Source organism: Gymnoscopelus braueri (genome assembly GCF_963280865.1).
Source record: "Gymnoscopelus braueri genome assembly, chromosome: 18".
NCBI lineage: Eukaryota > Metazoa > Chordata > Actinopteri > Myctophiformes > Myctophidae > Gymnoscopelus > Gymnoscopelus braueri.
In genome coordinates, this window is record NC_137618.1 from 20479696 (window position 1) to 20503521 (window position 23826).

The 23826-nt window shown below is 40.1% G+C and overlaps 1 protein-coding gene across 1 annotated transcript; it reads left to right on the forward strand.

Annotated features, from left to right (window-relative positions):
• Positions 1-269: 269 nt before the first annotated feature.
• Positions 270-14779, forward strand: LOC308073626 (tubulin alpha chain-like). The gene is made up of 4 exons (XM_080412647.1): positions 270-414; positions 9716-9944; positions 12116-12264; positions 12432-14779. Exons 1-4 carry the CDS (start codon positions 412-414, stop codon positions 13404-13406), a joined length of 1356 nt encoding a protein of 451 aa, XP_080268773.1. The 5' UTR covers positions 270-411; the 3' UTR covers positions 13407-14779.
• The last annotated feature ends 9047 nt before the right edge of the window (positions 14780-23826 follow it).

Consider the following 23826-nt stretch of genomic DNA (forward strand, 5'->3'; position numbering starts at 1 on the left):
CCAACACTTTTGTAGAGTATTTCTACATTGCAGTATTGATACTTTTGCTCAAGTCAAAAATATGATTACTTTTTTCCACCACTGTTTATTTCTCTGTGTATATAACTGTCTCATAGTACAAATGAAGCCTACACTCTCTCAGGGTCTGTTAATGGTCCATTTGGACCCCTGGTGGTCCACGGACCAGACGCTGAGAAACAGTTAGTACTATAAGGCTAGTGGGAGGGGTTTGGTGACGTCACTGGCAGTTGGATAATAGCGTGACAGCAGCAGATCCACACCTGACAGTACTTACTCACTGGGTCCACATTGCAGACCGTGTGAGAACGTTACAACCAACACCACTTGTTTTTGTTTTTTAAAGTTATTTCCTACCTTCATAGAAGAATTTTCTACTGCTATTGAGGCACAATGGTAAGTTTAAGATCTTTTTTCCTCTTTCTTTTTTGCTTTTTTCCATCATCTACTCACCCCTATAAGTGATTGCATGTAATGGCCTCGTTAATTATTAAATCATCATTTTGATTTCAGATCTGTCACTTTTTATACAAAGGCTATTTCGTTACGTGTCGCACGTAATATGTTGTTATTTAACACGTCCCCCCTGTCGTTATCTGTATTCATGTGTAGGCTACCTTCAGTGGTGGAAAAAGTACTCAAATGTTTTACTTTAAGTAAAAGTATCAATATTGTAATGTAGAAATACTCTGTTACAAGTAAATGTACGGAATTCAAAATGTGCTTGAGTACAGAAGTATTTGTATAAAAATGTCCCATTTCCCCAAGTTCAAAATGTAAGGACCTTTTGAAAATAGCAGATCCACAAGCTCACATTGTGAGCTTGTGGATCTGCTATTCTCAAATGGCCGAAATATATATGGGCTGAATGTGGTTAATGTATGTTTTGTAATAATAGTAAAAAATCTACAAAGTAACTAAAGTTCAAATAATTGTAGTGGAGTAAAAGTAGAATATTTGCCTGTAGATGTAGTGTAGTGGAGTGTAGAGATGTAGTGTAGTGGAGTAGAAGTAAAAGTACTGAAAAATGGAAATACTCCAGTAAAGTAAAAAAATCCTCAAATGTGTACTTAAGTACAGTACTTGAGTACATGTACTTTACACCACTGTCTGTCTGTCTGTCTGTCTGTCTGTCTGTAACGAAACGCCAGCAGCAGACACTGTGACTGACAAATGCAGCTGTTTTTAATACATTTACTTGTGGGTGTGTTTTGTGTTTCATTTATGTTCATGTATTGTGTTAATCATGGACATGGTGCTGCTGTACAACTTCATGTTGGCCAGGCTCGCCTGGCACACTAAAACACCTAAAAGAAACAACACACCCACTGAACCTGTTCTTTTCTAGTGTACACAAACACACAGTAAAATCCTCGGTGTGAACAGTGGTGGAAAAAGTACTCACATTTTTTACCTAAGTAAAAGTATCAATACTCCAATGTAGAAATACTCTATTACAAGTAAAAGTACCAGTATTCAAAACATTTCTTGAGTAAAAAGTACAAAAGTATTGGCATCAAAATATATTTAATTACTAAAAGTAAAATGACTCCTTATGCACAATGTCCCATTTCACAAGTTTCCAAGTGTATAAAATCCTTTGAAAATAGCAGATCTACAAGCTCACAACGCGTCACTTAGCAACATGTTGAGAGCTTGCAGATCGGCTATTTTCAAATAGCCAAAGTATAGGTCTGAACTGGTTAATGTATGTTCTACACAGTAACTAGTTACTAAAGTTTTCAAATAATTGTAGTGGAGTATAATATTTGCCTCTGAGATGTAGTGCAGTAGAGGTAAAAGTATTGAAAATTGGAAATACTCCAGTTAAGTAAAAGTACCAAGATTGTACTTAAGTACAGTACTTGAGTAAATGTACTTAGTTACTTTCCACCACTGGGTGTGAATGTATCCATTTCTAACTGTTGACATGTTACATATGTGTGTAGGCTACTGACACTCTCATTCTCACTGAGGATTGCACTTGTGTGGTGGAAGAAGTAGCCTATACTCAGATTAGTAGCAAAACCACAATACAAGTAAAAGTACTGATTTAAAAATGTTACTGCGAGCGAGCGTGCGTGTGTATTGTCCTTTGGTGCTGTAATTCTCAACCTTTTTTTTTTCAAGGACCCCCATTTGATATGATTTTTAAATCTGGGACCCCAATCTACACCGTACCAATCCCCAGTGTTAATTTAATTGAATTTAACTCTGGTACAAATGGAACCAAATGGTCTATTAATTATTTAGCCGGAAACCCCTCAAGGACCCCTGGGGGTCCCTGGACCCCACATTGAGAACCAGTACTTTAATGTAGCAGTGCATCGTTGTATGGTGCAGTACTGTATTTATTGGCCTCTTTATTGTCTACTGTGCACTTTTTTTACTTCTTACTGTTATTATTCTGTGCTGCTATGCACCCCCCCCATCCCTCCCCCCTCACTCCAGGGATTAATAAAGTGTTATCCTATCTGCTATACCGTCCTAAAAGTAACAAACATAAAAGTACTCATTATGCAGATGGGACATTATGCCATCATAATTATTACATGATTAATAATGCATTAATGTGTTTATCACTTTAATGCTGCAGCTGGTAAAGGTGGGCCTGATTTTAATAGGCCTACTTTATGTGCTGCTAGGTAGCTTAACCTATAATAATACATCATCATTTATCCGTTAATGTACAAAGTACAAGTATAAATACTCAAATAAAGTGAAAGTACCTGAAATCTGCACTTAAGCACAGTGCTTGAGTAAATGTACTTAGTTACTTTCCCCACACATACTGGACTGTGCCTTTTAGAAAAGCCCTCTGCTACAGACGGGTGCAATGCAGATGCACAGTTGCCAGCAGGACCCCTGACGCATCAAAAATAGATCTGACGACTGGCAATTCCTATATTTGGCCGGTGCCCCAACCAGCAGGTGTTGCAGACACACACAGTAAAACCCTTAGTGTTAATCTAACTCCAAGAGTGTACAAATGAAACCAAATGGACCCATGAGGGTCCATTTTGTTCCATTTGTACACTAAATGCCATGGGTAAATTAACACAGACTTTTACTGTGTAACCTACTTTTACAGCACTTGGGGGTAGAAACGTTTCTCAGCAGAGATTCATTGGGCTTGGTTGCGATAGTAAAAAGGGGCATGAAACCCTAGGCTGACGTTTGTAGTTTGTTTTCCAATTCGTCTAAAAAATGAAAAAAATACAGCAGATAAAAAATATGGCAGGTTAGTAAGCAACAAAGCTGCAACTAATCAAATTAAATAATGTGTGTGTTAGATTTAGGTCTTCCCAGAGCCAATGTGCAAACTTAGACAGTAGTCAACAGTATTGTAAATGCACACTGGCACACCTAAATCTATCACACCCCTTTATTAATTTGATTAGCTGCAGTTATGTTGCTTACATCATGGTGTACATGTCGCCTTAGGGCCTGTGCTCACACAAAGCATTTTTTGAGCAGAGTGCTTTTGGTATAATTTCCAGAGCGCTTGTTGTCACTAAGTACACGGAGCATTTATTGATGCCCGCAAAAAAATTCAACCATTGCTGTGCTCGAACATTGTGTCATCTGCATGAGCACAAATAGCCTAGCTGAAATAATGGTCAACATGGACTTCATGGTTGTGTTAACAATTCAAAGTCGGGTCGTAAATGACCAGGTTGTCAGACACAGCCAGGAGGAGGATCAAGCGTGACATTGATGAGTGGTGGTCCGCTCCAAAAGTTGGAACTATTTTCTACTTAAAGCCTCCAGAATGCTCTGCAAAGAAACAGCTCAACAAGGAAGACTGAAGTGTATACTAAAGATGGCCTAAGGAGTTTAGGCGTGTCTCAAGATTGCAGATCAATCTACCATCGGTTCAGTTTGAGTCAAGAGGAGGCATGCAAGTCTGTAGGGCAGGAATGTAAAGCTGTTTTTTTTTGTGTGTATTAAGATTTATTTTGACTTGTCACACCATTCCACTTTGATACTGGTAGCTGGGCTGGGCAATATATCAATATTATATCGATATCAGATTAGATGTCATCTGGGATTTTGGAAATCAAATCATGATATGCGTTTGTGCGTCCATGCAATTCTATTGGCAAATTGAGATCCTGTGGTAAGGTCTGACCACTACTGGATGACAAGAGGTATTGCATGGAGGTCCAAATAACATTTCTCCCTTGAAATAGGTGCGCTCTAGTTACTAGAGCACTGACATTTTTTACCACTGACCTACTAGCGTCTAGTAGGTCAGTGGTAAAGATTTCAGCACATGTGCACGGGACCTGGGTTTGAATAGTAGGAATGTAGGATGTTATGAACGCTACAGAGTGCAGCTTCAATTCATAGCTATTCTAGGCTTGCTACATCACTTTTCTGAGACATAACTCTCTTCAGGGGAGATTAAAAGTTTTTTCTGAATGAGGTCATTGAGGGATTAAAAATATTTCTGCACCAGATCCTCATAAGAATGTTATGTTGCCTTGAAATTCAGTCTGATGGAAAGGCATCACTCCTGTTGTGAAAATAAACTAGACGCTGAAGCAACCATGAATAGTAAACACTTCACTTGTAATCTTGTCAGAGATCAGCTATCGTAGCATTAGACGCTATAAAAAAGATCAAGTACTTAAAGTTATGTGAGGGGGGAAAAGGGCAGCCATGATCTCAATTAGAGTCTTTGACCTCATTGTGTTATATTACAAGCTTGTCAATCATAGTGGTACAAGGTACTGTAACCCGTGGGTATTAAAGGTTCCAGTATGTCGACTGTAAATTGGTTTGGCTGATATATCAGCCATTATTTGACATTTCTGACAACATCGGTATCAGAAATTGTGCAGTCGATGTGCCCTAATTCTCAACCTGGCGACCCCTATTTTGGGCATGTCATCATAGGCAAAATTAGGTTCGTTTTTTAGGACATTTTCAAAAATAATTTCAAACATTGATCTATATGATGTGTCACATTGTGAGCTTGTTAAGTTATTATTTTTCATTTAAAAAATGTAAAAGTATTTGTTTGTCAAATTGATAGACAAAATATCGGTCAAAACATCTGTAATCGGTGGGCTGGATCGGCATCGGACCCAAAAATCTGGCATCAGTCAGGCTCTAGTTATGTCAGCCCTAAAAATGGGTTTGAATAAATTGATCTCTCTCGCTCTCTCGCTCTCTCTCTCTCTCTGAGTGCAGTATCCCCACTAGATTATTATCCAGTAGTTAAGAGACGCATGCAGAGGACTGTAATCTCAAGTCTGTGTGGTTGGAGTCTGGAGAGACACACCCTCTCCCCTTTGCTTAACAGACACACCCTAACTGTTTTTAGCCCTTACTGTTTACTATGTCATCCAGCTGAGTCAGGAAGGTTTTCAAGTATATGTCACCTGTGGGGTTGTGCTGCGTAACTCAGTGTTGATGAGTCAGTGCTGCAAATTGTTTTCAGAGTTTATGCAGTAGCCGTGATGTTCAAGCATTTCTAAATGAGGCAGTTAATACTGTAGTATTTGGCTGGGTAAAATGTTGATATTATAGCTTATTATCGTCATGATGAGACTAGTTATCGTCTGGGATTTTGATTTGTAATATTGTGATGTGGCATAAGCAGTTGTCTTTTCCTGGTTTAACCCATTAAGACCTGAGGCAGATTCTAAAAATGTCTTCTAAATCATAACAGTTTCCTGAAAAACCTATGTCAGTGGTGCTTAAATGTTTTCATGTCAAGGACCCCCAATTATATGTATTTGGCCGCGGACCCCATCTCAAAATATTTTGTTCCAGGGACCCCGAGAAAGAAAGATTTTAGTTAAAATTCTTTGCTTTAAAAAAAATAAATATATATATTCAAAGATTTGCACAAATGTTCACGATTTTTCTAAAATCTACAAGCAGATATACAAGCTCATAGCACATCACTATGAGCTTGTATATCTGCTATTTTTGAATAGCCAAAGTATGAAACAATGGTTAAAGGGGTTAAAATGATTGTGGTGCTATATTAGCTACTTTTTAGCTAAAATGACAGATGATTTCCTGGTTGTAAGGGGTTTAAGAACTATTTCATACTTGATTTTTTTAAATTTGACTTTTAAATAAATTGATACTAAAATAAAGTGATATTTGATTTTATCCATATGCCCAGTCCTAGTAGGATTGTGAATCTCCATTCACCTGATACATTTTCTATTACATAATACACTTGACATTGTGCATGGAGTAAGTTAAAGATTAACCTGCCAAGGACTACTCTTGCCTACAACGTGTAGAATGCCAGTCACTCTTTACCGCCACATCTCTAGGTGTCAGGTTAGCATGGACTTTCCCACAAATAGCTGTGGCAGAAAACTTAACTGCAGGATAGATTTAGAAGGTACGTTTGTAGACTGTCCTTTTCTTTCATAGTGCTTTTCCTTAAGCAAAAATAGCCAATCTGCAAGCTCAGAACGGGACACGTTGTGATCATATGACGAAGTATATATGGCTTAAGTGGTTTACAGTGGATTTCCCCCCGCCTCCACCCCCAAGCTAAGACCTAAAAGAAAAAAAATCATGGAGCCTCACTAGACTCTGGGCCATAAAGTTACTTCTGACCCCCATAATGTAGGAAATGTATAGGCAAGTGCTACAAGGTTGCCTATTTTACTAAAACATATCATGCAACCAGAGCCTACTGACACGTTGTCAGACAGCTTGAACATCCTGATGACATCAACTGAGGGAAGCTATATAATACCCACCGGGTAAGAATATCCGTTCTGTCATGTACTGTATGAAAACTTTTACAGTTGAATGCAGCACTGAATAGGGCTGTGTGAAACCTTAAGGACTTGTCTTTAATACTACCATAAATTTCCCAGGATAATCGGTCAGGAAAAACCACGCCATATGCCTTCCCTGCAGCGTAATACCGTAAAGTGTTGATGGCTTAAAAACAATTTGAGCTGCAACAGCTGAAGTTAGGAGGCCCGAATGGGCCGGGAGCTGTCCTAGATATCTGTCCTCCAGGACACGCATACACAGAAATATACTAGCCGTGTGCGCACACACACACACACACACACACACACACACACACACACACACACACACACACACACACACACACACACACACACACACACACACACACACACCATCTTTCTCCCACCCACATGCACATAAAGGAGTGTCAAGGAGTGCAGAACTAGGCTGGCTGCATCAGAAATGACCTTGTCTCGGTGGTATGCAGAGAATGAGGCAGTCTTCAGGTTGCCCCAGTGTCTTGTGACTGCACTGCACAAAAATAACAGCTTGTTAATCATGTAATGTTTCTAATATATATCCTATAATCCAAAGTCTTAAGATGCAAGGATAATTCTGACCACACCAACACTGACGCAAAGCTTTGTATAGCCGTTATTAATATTGTACGTAAATATATAATAATAATTGGAGCCCAATCAATATATCGGCCTGGCTGATACTATACTGTAAATCATAGCCATTAATTGACTTTTTTTAACAACATTGGTATCAGCCGATAATAATAAAACAAACTTCAGTTTATGTGTGTTTGTTTATGCAGTTGTTTTCTTTTTCATTTTATAATATTAAATGTACTTTCCATATGTTGATGTCTAATATAATTTTGTAAAACTTGTGGCACAGTCATATTTGGAGAAAGTAACTTTAGTACATTGAGTACTGTACTTAAGTGCAAATTTCAGTGCAGATTTCAGGGACTTTAACTTTGTGTTTATTTGTTTATAAGTTAAAGGTTCTCAAATAGAAACTTTAAGTTTCTTGGTACTAAGCAATAGTAAGTTGGGAGACACTGGGTTACTTTTAGGGTCAAATTCTTTGGTCTGATGTTTGGTGTATAAGTTAGACTAAATTGGCCAATATGAGATTTTAGCAATTCCGATGATGGTGATGAATGATGATGTGAGGATATGTTTCATTTATTAATTCAACCTTGATTTAATGAAGGTTGAACAAACCTGACTGATAACCGAAGCGAGAGTGTAAAAGCAAGCAAAGACTAAATACTGTATCTACAGGTTTCTCCAAACCTGTTTGTTCACATACTGTACTATCAGTCAAGTCACGTCAGACAAATACGTCTGCTTGTGTAGAGGGAGAGGTTAAAACCAACATATATTGTATACTGTAGGCAAGACAAGTTTATTTGTATAGCACACTTCAACAAGGCAATTCAAAGTGCTTTAAACAAAACATTAGCATTAAGAGGCATTATAAAAGGACATTTGAATAAAATAATGGGAAAAAATAATTTAAAATAAAACAGAAAAACAAGAATTACAGTACAGAAGAAGTAACAAAAGTAAACAGCAGCTGCAAATAGAAAGGTCTTAAGCTTTGACTTAACAACTTAAGCCTTATACTTAATTGACTAGCATATAAATATGCATATAAAGTATGAAGACATTTTTGTCAGGATGGAGTTATTTGTTTTATTGTATCTTTTACCAGTCCATAGTAGCAGGCGCAGCTAGCAGGTGTACTTTTTGTCATGTCATAGTGTCCCTCTATGGTGCAACACTATTGTCTATGTGGTGTTACCAGCTACAGTTAGTACATAGGCTTACTGTACGTACGTACGTATATACATTAATTCATTCAAAGCACCACTGGTTTTCATTTTGTAGTTAAATTAAATGCATACAAGATAATTGTGTTTGTACAAGGGGAGCTATAATCTAAAAGCTTTATCACTGAACGTGCATTATGCATGCCACCTTTTCCATTAGTTTATATTCTATGCTTTTGAATTGCTAAGAGAAGCTGCTGCAGCAGCATTTTTAACATATTTGACCGTGTTGTGAATGCAGAAGAACATGACATTCTTCTCTGAACTCCCTCTTCATCCAGCTTGTTCTCATAGCCCACTGTCAAATGAGAACCAGCAAAGCTGCAGCCTTTGACTTCTCTCACTCTGGAGATATCTCTCTTCTAACTCTCTGCCTCCACCCAGTGGTAGTCTTTAGTGTTAGCACTTGAGTGTTAACTAGAGATGTACCGATACCATGTTTTCTGTATGCGTAGCATTTTTGCGTATCGGTCGATACCAGCTTTTCCGATACTGGTATCGGAACAACTCTAGTGTTAACTGTTGCACCCGTAGTACAAAGCAGAAGTCAACAGCAATAGTCGCCAACATTTCTTTTCCCCCACTGAACCAGTGTTGATTTCGTCAACTAAAACTATGACGAAAAATGTGATAAAAACTAAGCTACGATGACTAAAACTAAGATTAAATATATTGACAACGTTAGTCAACAAATAAAAATTAGGAGGGACTAGTGGAGAAGAGATCCAGTAGAACTAAAAGACAAGTCATTTTATGTTTGGTTGCGCTCGGGTGTTCTGCTCAGAAAATAGCAGATCTACAAGCTCACAATGCGTTCGGCTATTTTCAGCATGCAACCAAGTGTAAAATCAGGCCTGCCAAAATACATTTTAGTCGACTAAATCAACTCTAGATTTAGTCGACTATAATCTTATGATATTTAGTCGACTAAAGCTAGACAAAAACTAAAACCTTTCAGATCACTAAAATATGACTAAAACTAAATAGAATTTTATTCAAAAGACTATGACTAAAACTAAATCAAAATTTGCTGTAAAAATCAACACTGCACTGAACCCTCCGTCACGCCCTTCTCTCTCTCTCTCTCTCCTTTCTCTCGCCCAGCGTGAGTGCATCTCTATACACGTGGGCCAGGCTGGCGTGCAGATGGGGAACACCTGCTGGGAGCTGTACTGTCTGGAGCACGGAATCCAGCCGGACGGCCAGATGCCAGATGTCGCCAATAAGTCGGTGGGAGGTCACGACGACTCCTTCACCACCTTCTTCAGTGCGACCGGAACCGGAAAGTACGTCCCCAGGGCCATCTTCGTGGACCTCGAACCCACTGTCATTGGTCAGTTGCTTTTCCCCCTACTGTATACTGTACATTGCTGCTTAACCCATTCAAACCGGGAACTCATCTACAAATGTCTTCTAAATTCTAACTGGTTTCTGAAAAACGTGTTGCTATACCAGTGGTTCTCTAACTTTTTCATGTCAAGGACCCCTATCTAAAAAAAAAAAGAATTCCAGGGACCCCCAAAAGCAAAGATTTGAGTTCAAAATCTTCGCTTTAAAAAATATATTCAAAGATTTGCACAAACGTTCGAGATTTTTCAAAAAATAGCAGATCCACAAGCTCGTAGCATGGCACTCGGTACCGTGCTTTGAGCTTGTATATCTGCTATTTTTGAATAGCCAAAGACATCTAAAATGACACAGATGCGTTGCCGAATTGAATGGGTTAATTGTTTGCAATGAGCACAAACAATACATAAAGCATTCCCACTAGACATGAACGTTTTGAGGAAATTGCACTTTATTAGCATATCGTCAGTGTCCAGCCGGGACCAGCTAACTCCATTTTCAGTTTACGCTATTGAACCCCCTCTACATCTGTGTAATTTTTTTTTTAATAATAACATATGAAAAGTATTAAAAAGCGCCTCTGACGAAAACTCCTAACTCCATTGGACCCTCAAACTGTCCGTCAAAAACAAACAACTCCCCCCTCCTCTCAGGCTCTCGAGAAGCTCTGCTCTGTATGAGGCAGACAGGGAGAAGATTTTTCAATGCTTTTGGGAGAACATAAACTGGGAAGAGAAGAGAATGTATGTGCAAGGTTTGATAGATGTCACCCCAGTAAAGAGGAGAAGGGTGTCTTCATAAAGGTGTTTTCTTTTTAAATGTTAATGGACAGAGAATGAGTGTGTGCAGGAGTTTGTTTCAAACATCTCCAAGAGCTCAAGGAGATCATGCCAAAAGACTTTCACAGCTTTTATGACAATCTAAAGCACTAAGAAACACCCACCACACACACGCAACACACAACACACAACAGTGTGATAATAAAATGTTGATACTGTAGGTATATGATAGGTAAATTCAACTGTGGTTGTTATTGTTAGTGCAGTAGGCTACAGATTTGACAGATTCAATTTTTCATGAATGTATTTTGTATTTATATGCCATTTATTTATTGTTGGTGTGCCATGATCGCTTTTGTTAAATACATGATTGAGTATTGAGGCAGAATTGTTTGTTGCACTCAACTGTAGAAGAACAACAGTGGTAACAAGTTAGATCCATGGTTGTTTACAATGCATGTTAAAATAAAAGTTGTTTAAGTACAGAATTCAGCTTGATCTACAGTATAGTATATGAGGATGGCGCTCACCATAAATAGCTGATCTCCAAGCTCACAATGCGTTGTGATGTGTTGTGAGCTTTGAGATCCATTGCCAGCTGTTCTTATCAATGATGGACAAAACCTCCTAACTCCACTTGCACTGGATTTGGGTAAAGTGGTGATAATATAATGACACATCTGATAATATATAAAGTCACAATACCAAGTTTGATGAGGCAGTATTGCTTTGTTTTAAAAATATAAGGTTTTCTTCATTTTCTGAAAAATTGATATTTAGTTTTTCATTTCCTGAACAATTACCATTTTGGATTTAGCTGGTTCCGGCCGAACAGCAGAGATATGACTCATCTTATGATATACACATAATGAACATATCGTTGCTGTCGTGCAGAGATCTTGTATGTCCAAAATCGTTACTTTACAGGAGATGGGGGGGGGGGGGGGGGGACCTGTGTTCCAATGTAGTTATTAGTCACAAGCCCGTGTTAATAGTTGTCATTGGTTAAATATGTATAAAATCCACAGACAGACTTAATCACTTTCAACCTGGCGTCCCTATATTAGGCATGTCATTATAGGCGGCTCACACATGCGACGTGTTGTGAGCTTGTAGATCGGCTATTTTGTATTTTCGCAAGTATAAATTCGGGCATCTGTGTACGAAGAAACGTAAACAAGATGAAATGATATACACGTTAAGGATAAATATTTGGCCACAACCAACCTGCCTTGACCAGTTCTAACCGTACTTCTCAATGTAGGTGTTGACTATCAGTGTTTGAATATCACTGTGTAATAGAGCTCTCCAGGAATTAACCAATTGATTGCAGATCAACATTTACCGTCCTTTATTTATTTATTTTTTGTTTTTCCAGATGAGGTGCGTACCGGAATATACCGCCAGCTGTTCCACCCCGAGCAGCTGATATCAGGAAAGGAAGATGCAGCCAACAACTACGCCCGTGGACACTACACCATTGGCAAGGAGATCATTGACTCTGTCATGGACAGAATCCGCAAACTGGTGAGCATTAGATGGTGGAATTCGCCCACCCTGATGGCAATTCTATCACAATTCATGGAGCATGACATCAAATGATTGTAGTGTATTAGTTTTTAGTGACCAAAAATGAAGAAAAAAACACAGATATCTTTTTATTGATCTTTCCTAATGTGTCTGTGCATCCTAAGGCGGATCAGTGCACCGGCCTCCAAGGCTTCCTGGTTTTCCATTCCTTTGGCGGAGGCACCGGCTCAGGTTTCACTTCCCTGCTGATGGAGCGCCTGTCTGTTGACTTTGGCAAGAAGTCCAAGCTGGAGTTTGCCATCTACCCAGCTCCCCAGGTGTCCACAGCTGTAGTCGAGCCCTACAACTCCATCCTGACCACCCACACCACCCTGGAACACTCCGACTGTGCCTTCATGGTGGACAATGAGGCCATCTACGACATCTGCCGCAGGAACTTGGACATTGAGCGTCCGTCTTACACCAATCTTAATCGCCTCATCAGCCAAATAGTCTCTTCGATCACTGCCTCCCTTCGCTTCGACGGAGCCCTGAATGTTGACCTGACAGAGTTCCAGACCAACTTGGTGCCATACCCTCGTATCCACTTCCCCCTGGCCACCTACGCTCCCATCATCTCTGCCGAGAAGGCCTATCACGAGCAGCTGTCAGTCGCCGAGATCACCAACGCCTGCTTCGAGCCCGCGAACCAGATGGTGAAGTGTGATCCTCGTCATGGTAAATACATGGCCTGCTGTCTGCTGTACCGCGGAGACGTGGTGCCCAAAGATGTCAACGTGGCCATTGGAGCGATCAAGACTAAACGCACCATCCAGTTTGTAGACTGGTGCCCCACAGGCTTCAAGGTGGGCATCAACTACCAGCCTCCCACAGCGGTTCCTGGCGGAGACCTGGCCAAGGTCCAGAGGGCTGTGTGCATGCTGAGCAACACCACAGCCATCGCTGAGGCCTGGGCTCGTCTCGACCACAAGTTTGACCTCATGTACGCCAAGAGGGCCTTCGTCCACTGGTATGTTGGAGAGGGCATGGAGGAGGGGGAGTTCTCTGAGGCCAGAGAAGACATGGCTGCCCTGGAGAAGGATTATGAAGAGGTGGGCATTGACTCCTTCGAGGAGGATGAAGAAGGAGAGGAGTATTAGAATATTAGGCTCAGAATGTGTGAGTTATTGTTTTTGGGAGAAAGATTGCATTTTGCAATGTTTTTTGTTTTGATGTTACATTAAGATTTTATGTTCCTTTTACTTTCAATAACAAAACCAACCTCAATAATATAAGGTTTGAAATCAATAACTGTACCAATGAGACTGATCCATTGTATCAGCCTTTTCTTTTTATTTCTTGTTTCATCCAAAGGCTTAACTGTTGTACAGTAATCATTTTTTATGACTTTGAGCTCTGTGTTGTTGCTCAATAAATTTTCCTTTAAAATGTTTTTCATTCTATGTACTCTTTATTCTCTGCAACCTGAAAATGCATCTTTCACTTCAATATTTTTCAACTTTCTGTTTTCTAATTCTTAAATGGAAAGTAACTAGATCATATAACTTTCAACTTCCCAAACACAGATCCACGTTTTTCCACCACATACTATATTAAGCTATTCCTTTATCATGGCCTAGCCCAACATTAAAATACGCTGCTAGTCTATTTTAGAACTGCTTGTGGGCTCTATGGTTGGCAATGTTGGTCTTTCTGTCCATCTGTTAACACTTTGGCCTCAAAGATGATCTCAGGCAGGTTTGCCATGGAATTTGCTGTGCACTTTACTACTCCCCGGAGGATAAACCCTGCTGATTCTGTTGACCCCATGGCCTTTCCTCTAGCACCACCCTTAGGCCAGAATTTCCACCTGCACTCAAGATATCTCAAAATCTAATGGGGTGGATTGCCATAAAACTTACTGAGTACATTCATGCTCCCTGGAGGATGATCTCGTAACCGTTTGAGTGACCCCATGACCTAACGCATCTGTTGGAAGGGCTCTCCAACCACTCCACCTTCATTGGCAAAATCTTGATGGTACTTTTGCTTTTTGTTTTTTGACTTTAAAGTGTTTGTTTACAATATATGTTATGCCTTCAGTGATTATACATTAACCCCCTCTCCAATTCTGACACCAATATGTTTATTTTATTTTGTTTTTTATTGTCTTTGGGACTCAATGGTTGGTTGGGTGTAAACAAGGGCAACATAGCCTTTAGGGGCTGCTAGCAGGGCTTTTATATGTGTTCCAATGCAATCTGGGAACCCATTTGGTAAAAGAAAAACAATAATTTTAATCTGTTTTGAGAGATTAGTTCCAACCTATCAAGTGTCTGTAGTTCAATGGCACAGCCACCAGAGGACAGTCAAAGCAAGCTTACTGTATGCATGGGGTCAATCAGTGCTAATTCATAGTGTTTGGCTACATGGGCCTTTCACTTGACAAAGATTACATACTTTCAAGTGTTGTAGACACTTTCTTCTTTATTTGAATTGTTGCTCTGTTCCAAATAAAGACATTGTGACTGTCTCTCCCTGTCACCTGTTTCTCTCTGTAAATATTCCATTGTTTGCTTTAATATAATGATTATAACGCTCAGTGACCTTTAGTCCTCATATGGAAATGAGTCACAAATGTGTCACATCGCTGTTTATTTTGTTTTATTAACATTGTTACTACGTGCCTCTTGGAAACTTCCCCAGGGATACGGTCTGCAGGCTACATAAAGAAAAATATTAGTTCCTTGACACTTGAACAATCCACTGTGGACATGTTTATTCCTTATCCAAGGAAATTACGTGTACACAATGTCATCTTGCACTTTGTGAAAAGGCAATTAGCCATACAGATATATTAAAGGTAGGGTTTTATTTTGTTCAAATAAGTGTTAAATAACTATATTCTGATAGTACTCATTGCTATAGAGTGTTTGTCCAGTAACAGGGGTCTCCCTGTCTCCAGCTCTTTAATAAACCCAAAATGTATTTTCAGGTCGGGATACCAATTGTATCCAACCAGGAGAGCAAACTCACACAGGATACACAGCATAAACCAGTGAAATTGGAAGTGATGACAAAGAAATTATCAGACAAAATTGGAACTGGAACACTATAAAATTGAAGCTGATAAATGGGTACTCAGTCCAGATTGGTTGAAAATGTGCAACCCACCTGAAAATGTACTTTCTATTTATTAGAGCTGGAGAGACGGGAGATCCTGAACAAACACTATAGCTATGATTACTATCAGAATAAAGAGCAAAAACGTTTTATTTTGACCAAATATATCACAATACTCTATTCACAATACTATTTTTGTACAAAAGCTGTAATATTGCTATAACCAGATCTACAATGATGACACTACACTGAGCATTTAACGCTGCTGATTAATTAAAACATCTAGTATTTGTTAGGGCTGTCACGATTACAACATTTAAGTTGAAGATTAATTGTCATAAATATAATTGCGATTAACGATGTCATTGTGTTTTTGGGATTGAGCGTGAATAAAAATTACATTTCTCACTAGGCTGCGTAGACAAAGATTGCACAGGGCAGATATGACAAATAACTGATGTATAAAGGAATGACAGACTGACATAGCTATTTAAGAATTGTATACTTAAAAAAAAAAACATACAAAATGGCTGAAATAGCAGATCTACAAGCTTACAATGCGTCACACGTAAGATTGTAGATCTGCTATTTTTGAAAATGCATGAACATTTTTCAACATGGATACGATTATGACGATTATTAAATTATTGCAAAATAATTGTGACAGGCCTAGTATTTGTTTTAGGAGCAAATGAAAAATATGGCTAATTTTGTCATTGACCACCATTCATTTTTGTAAACGGTAGGTTTTTAACCCTACTTCACCAAAGTGAAAAGGGTGAGAAAACCACAAAAATGAGAGTTTCACTGTAGCAGGTGATAAGCTACATAGCAGTACCTGTTTAAATCCAGCTCTTTGAGCCTGATTTATACTTCGTCGGAAGATGGTGCATAAGCTAAGCATTAGTTGATTGTATTGGCTGTATTGAGCCGTCACAGCATTAAGGCTGATTTTGTTATTGAGGTGAGGGGTTCAGGATGTGCATGTGTGTGTGTCAACACATTGGCCACTGTTGTAGTGATTTACTCCTGCATAAATCTATGTAGTGATTTAAATAAAAGCACACCTTCAGACCGGGATATGCACATCTATCATTGAAGGGGAACTCATTTATTTTTTCAACTTATAGGATTCAGTAGGGGTGAATGTTTCATTTTGGAGGTCATTCTGCTCTCAGACTTGCCTGCACAATCTGCAGGAGGGTATATTTACTCTACAACAATTTCACCTTGGTGAAATTATCCTTTATTACAGTGTTAAAAAAAGAAGAAGATGCATTTTTCCTGTCATTTACTCTTAACTAAACAATGTCACTTGATATAATGTTTAGTTGTAGGTTAATTCGCTCGATACCTTTCTTTGTTTATTTTTTACTTCTCAGGATGCAGAGATGAGTGCTTCATTTTAGATGTCATTAAGTTCCCTCTCTTGGTCATGAATCCTGCCACAGATTGTGAGTACATTTCCAAATGTCCAGAAAGAGAAATGAATATGCATTTAAGCATATTAATTCTGAGGGATGTCTGGAAAAAAAACATCTCAATCACTTTTTGCCCATGCATCCTGGTGGCTCAGTTCCTGAATGCTCGTGTCACTTAGTTTTGACATCCTGCATTCTGATCCAACCCATGGGACCTGCATCCTACCATGTATTCTCTCACTTAACCACATTTATGCTGGTATCCCTATTTTTGCCCATTAGAAGCACCAACAATGGCCAAAACCTGTGGAAATAGCCAATCTAGAAGCGTATGTAGATTGAGTATTTTTACTATTCGTCATACCACAACGTATAGGGCTTAAGTAATAAAAGTCCTTACTTGGCATGTGTATTGTGAACAGGGACAATGCATGGGTGTGTCTGTCACATCCCTACATGGGCAGAGAGGAATAGAGCTGCAGAAGTCCAGACAGGGAGAGAGAAGGAGAGTATGGTATGAAGCTCTCTCCCCTGGCAGTGTTTCAGGCAGTCTATAGGGAATGATGGGGACATACACGCCTCTGATTAATGACCGTTTCTGGGTGGCGGAGAGTTTGTGTCCTCTCTCACCCTCATGTCACCAGCACACTCAATGGCTTCATCACTTTGTAGCTATTATCACGTCAATAGGCAAGAATGGAGGGAGGAGGGGAGTGGCGAGGAGAGAGAGAGAGAGACAAGCTTCTGCTGCACCATCTGTGGATAGCTGTGACCAAATAACACAAGGTGACTTATACATCCCACACACAATAAATATAAAAGTCTTTTAATTGACGGGTTACTCATTTTCCTTGCATTCACGTAACTTTTCCATGTATCAACTTTTCTCTCATTGTGCCAGTGTTTTTGTTATTTATGAGTGTGCATTGCACTCATGCAGGTCTGGCGTGCGTTCATGTCTGTATTTGTGCATGTGTGAATAGATGCAGCTGTGAGGCTAGATATGGATAAGCAAATAGCTGCACACACATCGTTTGGTACTCATTTACTGGCATTATAGGGCAGCTGTACAAGCAACTTAACCTGAACCCCAGTGTCCCTATTCTGGGACAAACATTCACAGGGAAAATAGCAGATCTAGAAGCTCACCACGCATTGTGATGCGTGGTGAGCTTGTAGATCGTCTGTTTTTCAGCAAAGAGATTTGGTGTCGAGGGGAAAAAAATAAGTGTACCATGCATAGAGCCCTGGGGGGCACCGGCCACGGTTCATGTGGTTAAGTAAATGAATAGACATGTTTTTAAGTGCACACTTGTGTGTGTTCAGATTTAATTTGTATTTACATTAAATATTTGTCTTAACTTCTATCCAACCTATTTTACAATAGCTCCACTCCCTGTTCCTCCCTCTATGACATCTACTTGTCACATAACACCAATACAGAATGTCCAATGGTCAAGTTATAGTTTGAAAACAGTTATCTGGGGCCAGCCGAATGTGTAAAAAGTCCTTATGTGTACTGAGAGTCCTAAGACATTCCCATTACGAGATGGATTAAAGTATTTTATACTGATGTAACCAATTAATTTGATATCACTGCCACTAAATGAATGGCATGTGAAGGGTTCATACACAGTAAAATCTATAGTGTTAATTCAATTGAGAGTGTACAAATGGACCCGCGGGTCCATTTGGTTCCATTTGTGCACTCTCAGAATTAAATTAACACTATGGATTTTACAGCGCATAGTAGAAGGAGAGGGTGGCAGGCTGGACAGAGATGATGGCAGAAGGTGAAGTAAAAGATGGAAGGGGAAAGAGAGAAGTAGAGGAGGAGGGAGATTCTAATTAGGGAAATGAAACCTTGTGCTTGGCGCGGCCCCGCAAATAAATCAACCAATGACAGCCCCTCCTCTCAGCCTGTCAGCCCCTCTCCTGTCAAAACGACCAATTAAACCAAAGCTAATTTCCCTGTTAACCCAGAGAAAGACACTCCAAAGCTTTGTCTCTCTTGTGTGTGCAAGTGCGGACACACACACACGCATGCACGAATGCACACTCACACACTCACGGCTGACACGCATGGTTGTTGAGCATAAAACTGTTTTTTTTTAAACATATCACCATAACCACTTAAACCCTATATACTTAGGTGACCGGGGTCCCCCAGGGGCCTATACTTTCCCCCCTTCTAGTACACCAAATCTCTTAGCCAAAAATATCCGATCAGAGCTCTCAGCTCACAACGCGTTGGGTTGAGGCGTGTTGTGAGCTTGTAGATTGGTTGTTTTAGCCAAATGTTCACATTATTATGAGACTCCCAGAATACAGGTATGCTGGGATTCATGTTGTTATAATAAATTGAAGATTCTCTTACTAAAGAAGACAATGACATCCAAAATGCATCACAGTCCCCCGCATATCATTTTATACCGCTCTCTTTCCAGCCTGTCCCTCCTGATTATGCCTAAAAAGTCAAAGAAAAAGTCAAAACCAAAACAAGCAAGTTGCACATCCTGTTTATGTAACCTCTTTGTTACATCATTGATGTATAACTTTCAGATTGTCTTGAGGCTCCTGGCTTTGTCAGAAAATGTGAAAGTGGAATGTTTCATTTCAGTGGCCCCCCCAACCAAGTGCTGGATATAAAACAGCAAATAAATATGTTTAAACGCAGCCTCATTAGACACCGGAGCGATACAAGGACATGAAAGAGGAGGGGAGGAGAGTTAGAGAAGGGTCAGGTGAGGTACATGATAGTGAATTATCTCCCTTCACCCTCCCCTGACACACACACACACACACACACACACACACACACACACACACACACACACACACACACACACACACACACACACACACACACACACACACACACACACACACACACACACACACACACACACACACACACACACACACACGCACACCTACTTCTGATTAAACACAGCAAACAAGAATGGTGGGAGTGTCAGCGAACCACAAGGCTAATTGAACTGTCAAATTTAATGTGTTTTCCTCTCCCTCCACTGTGGAGGGATGGAGGGATACAGACAGAATGATGAGGAAAAAGCAGGACTGATGGTCAGAGAAAGATGGGATGAAGAGGAGAGGAGAGAGGAGGCAGACGGAGTTGATTAGGAAGAGGTGTTGTTATCACTCAACTGTCTGTCTGTCCTCAATCATGGCTTTATGTTTCATGTCTGGCTGCTTAAAAACACAGAGGGGGAAAAAAAATGGCAACAAAATAAATCAGATTATATTCAAGTAGTTATACCTGTCCATGCTGCATACAAATACATCTCATTTGTTTTAAGAGCCCTTATGTGGATAGCTGCCATATTTCAATATTGTTTTTAAGATTTCAATTTATCGCTGCTGACAGGTGGGGAATGTGTAACTCCTGTATACTTACACTTATTAAGCTTTACCTTAATGGATTGAGACTTGATAGCTTCATGAAACCCATTACAAGTATATGAATGTCTAGGAGTGTGGGGATACGGCTATTCTAGTTTCATCCCTGTCAAACACATTGTTGAAATCTATAAAGTTTTCATCCCTTGTCTTATGGGACAAATGCTGGTTTTCAGATGCTTGAAGCGTTAACCCAACTGAAATTGTTACCCAAATATTCCTGTTTGTTTGATGCTTTTTCTGAGCTGACTATCTGGTAATGATCCTTTGCACTTTTCACTTATACAGTCAAATCAGTGTAAATGTAACTGTGAGAGTGTACAAACATAAACTGGTCCTTTACGGTTTGGTTAAATTTTTACACTTAGTTATAAATAAATAGATAAATAATTACGGAGAAGAATAATGACTGACTAGAAGCTACTTCACCTGCCACCATCCCAGGCTATCTTGTTTTGTCTGGTTCTGTCTTGTTTTGTGCTGTCCAGGACAAGCCTGGGTCTCAATTTATGCAATCTCAAACCTTCATCCCTCCCCAATGGCAAATATTATATTTCCCAATGGCATACTCTCTAGTCTCTACACTAAATCTTAGAGAGATTTTCAAACATCAAGTTCATAACAATGAATTTCAAGTAAGATTTGTTACTGGAACCATGGTCATTTTAGCTCCACTTACAGCTGGGCTCTAAGGATGGGCTGTCCATCTTCTGTCCACCACATTGGTCCCAAACAACATATCTCGAAAACTACTGGCTGGATTATCATGGCATTCGCTGTGCACCTTTATGCTCCCCGGAGGATGAACCTTAACAGATTTTGGTGATCCCGTGCCCTTTCCCCTATAGATCTTATGCAAACATCTCCAGTAGCACACACTATAGCGTCAAATCTATTGGCTGGATTGTTGCCATGAAACTTGCTGGGCACATTCATTCAACATTGTGAGTGACCCCATAACCTTTCCTTCCTTGTGCCACGCTTTCGGACAAACTTTCCAGTAGGGTGTTGTGGGAGTAGCATGGCCTCCAGGGACTGGTAACGGGGCTTTTAAGCTCGTAGTCTTAGCCTTGTTAAGGGGATACGCCGCCAGAGCACAGATTAGATCTCCCACGGAGCAACAGATGTTTGACTCTCCTCTCCCACCACCATTATCCGCTCTGTCCCCGGTCACTGCCCACATCTTTGTGTCCCCCACCAGCCATACGTGTGTCTGCACCCTCCTCTCATTCACAGAACAGTGCTGAGGACTAATTACCGAGGTGCTCCTTCCCCTTTGCCTCATCGCTCCTTTTCTCCCCTCCTGTCCTCCACTCCCCCCCCCCCCCCCATCTCATTGTGCTGTCATCTATCTGTTTACCGTGCTAAGTACTAATCACCCAATCTCCAAAACCCCAATGCCTCCTCCCACCTCCCCACCTCTCCCAACCGCCTCTCTCCTCTCTTCCTCTCCTCCACATTATGTTGATGGCTCACTTGGGACAGCCATCATTAATCACATCATTCTGAACGAGTTTGAACTTTGCAACCCTGAATGGGCCACCCCTGCTCAACCAGGAAGTATTCTATTCCCTTGCGGTCCATCAGGCCAATCAGGGGAAGACTGAGGCATGACAATAAATAGTATGGCAATGACCGACGACAGATACGAGAGTAGAGAACAGACAGGAGAACAACAGGCTTTGTTATTCGTATTATCTGTTGGGGCTTTGGGGGGGGGGGGGCTTGGTTTTAACATGAATGTCCTCAGTTATACTTCATCAAATATTCAAACATTGTTATTTTCCATGTCAGTTTATCTCATCCTGGGAAGGGCAAATAATATTCCCCTTGGCAAAATATGTACAACAACATAATAATTGCATTTGTAAATATCTATTAGCCTGCCCGAAATCTTTGTCTCTTGCATCACTTTTACTGTAAGTGTCTTTTAATAATTGACACTTTCAATTACTGGCATGCACGCTTGCCACTGAGTGGATCACTGCACAACTCCACAACAGACAAAACTGTTTTGTCTGTCCAAACAATTGGATTACTCACTTCAAGATTCTAGGAACTGAGTAAGCACTGGAGAGGATACTGTTTGTAAGTTGTTGTACACAATAGCCTAATAGCAAGTCACAACTTAGCACGGTACTTATTCAATTACACTCCCAATATTTGTGTGGGGACTGCTGGTATGGTGTAACCTCTGTGTCTGTTAACAGAAGGTCAGCTAGATTCACCCACAGGGTTAACCTTTGTACCACATTTGTGTATGAATGGAAGCAGGGTTGAATGGTGTCTTTACGGGTGAGGAGAGGAGAGACGTCATTTCTGTGATAGCCTGGGCTTTTTTATTTTGTTTTACTTTACTTCTGTGGCCTACATTGTTGCTGTTATGGACCATAAAGTTTGTTTTGTGTGTGTGTGTGTGTGTGTGTGTGTGTGTGTGTGTGTGTGTGTGTGTGTGTGTGTGTGTGTGTGTGTGTGTGTGTGTGTGTGTGTGTGTGTGTGTGTGTGTGTGTGTGTGTGTGTGTGTGTGTGTGTGTGTGTGTGCGTGCTTGCCTGTGTAAAAGGTGGCTCTTATCCAAAAATTGGCCATTAGAAAACACTCCCACTTCATGCAGGACAATGGCTCTAATGTCACTTTTTCAAGACTGGAGGAGCATCTGTGCCTCTCCTCTCTGCTCCCCAGAAGAAGCACTCCTCCTGGCTCCTTCACAGGAGATCAGCCCGTTGTGTGGAGAAGACGAGTATACTCTGGAAGAGGGCCTATTTTATTTGCACAATGACAAAACAAACAATTGAGGGGAAAGGGGAAGCTACTAATTGAAGTGGGTGCCAATTAAAGTGTGCACGTCAAGTATTGCACTGATTGCGTGTGCAGAAGAGCTTCTTGAGAGAGAGAGAGAAAAGAGCTTTGAGGCCAGTGAGAATAAATGGATGAATGGTGGTGAAACGATGGCCAAAATAAGGACCTAATGATTTCAATTTAATGAACATCTATTTAACATACTAGGGTTGATCTTAATTAACGGGAGATTTTTTTTTTTATGTATCCATTTTTAACTCAGAGAGCATACGATTTGAATGTACAAAATGTACATTTGTACACTCTCAGAATTAAATTAAAACTTAGATTTTACTGTGAAGCAAAATCCCCAGTGTTCATATAACTCTCCAACAGGACTCTTCACAACTTTTTCCAGCGGTGTGCTTCTGTGCTGGACCTGAATGGATCCATTTGGGTTTTGAAATTAAGCCCATCGTGGAAACACACTCACAGTTTAGGAAGGCCGTTTAGGGGGGCTTCCTAAACTAACAAAGGGAGACAATGTTTCCACCTATGTAGATGTAATTCACCCTGTGCTCTCTTCAAAGTATATAATTAACTGTACAATGTGTCAAGATATGAATCCTATCTTTTTATGGGTAGATAACCTGTCTGCAAGCTGCCAGTTAATGCGTGCCAATGTAATAGCAGTGCAATTAAACACAAAAGCCTTCTTTGTAAAGGATTATTATTGTGTTAGCCAAGTCACCATAAATCACAATATGACTATGTTACCAAACGTCTTATCACTTAGTGGTGTTAAATCTGTTCGTTAATATCTATACAACTACAACATAA

Bases quoted from the DNA above. Each gene is read 5' to 3' on its own strand.
- LOC308073626 (XM_080412647.1), top strand. The intron at 9,945-12,115 runs GTCAGTTGCTTT...TTGTTTTTCCAG, and splicing joins CCTCGAACCCACTGTCATTG to ATGAGGTGCGTACCGGAATA. The intron at 12,265-12,431 runs GTGAGCATTAGA...GTGCATCCTAAG, and splicing joins TGGACAGAATCCGCAAACTG to GCGGATCAGTGCACCGGCCT.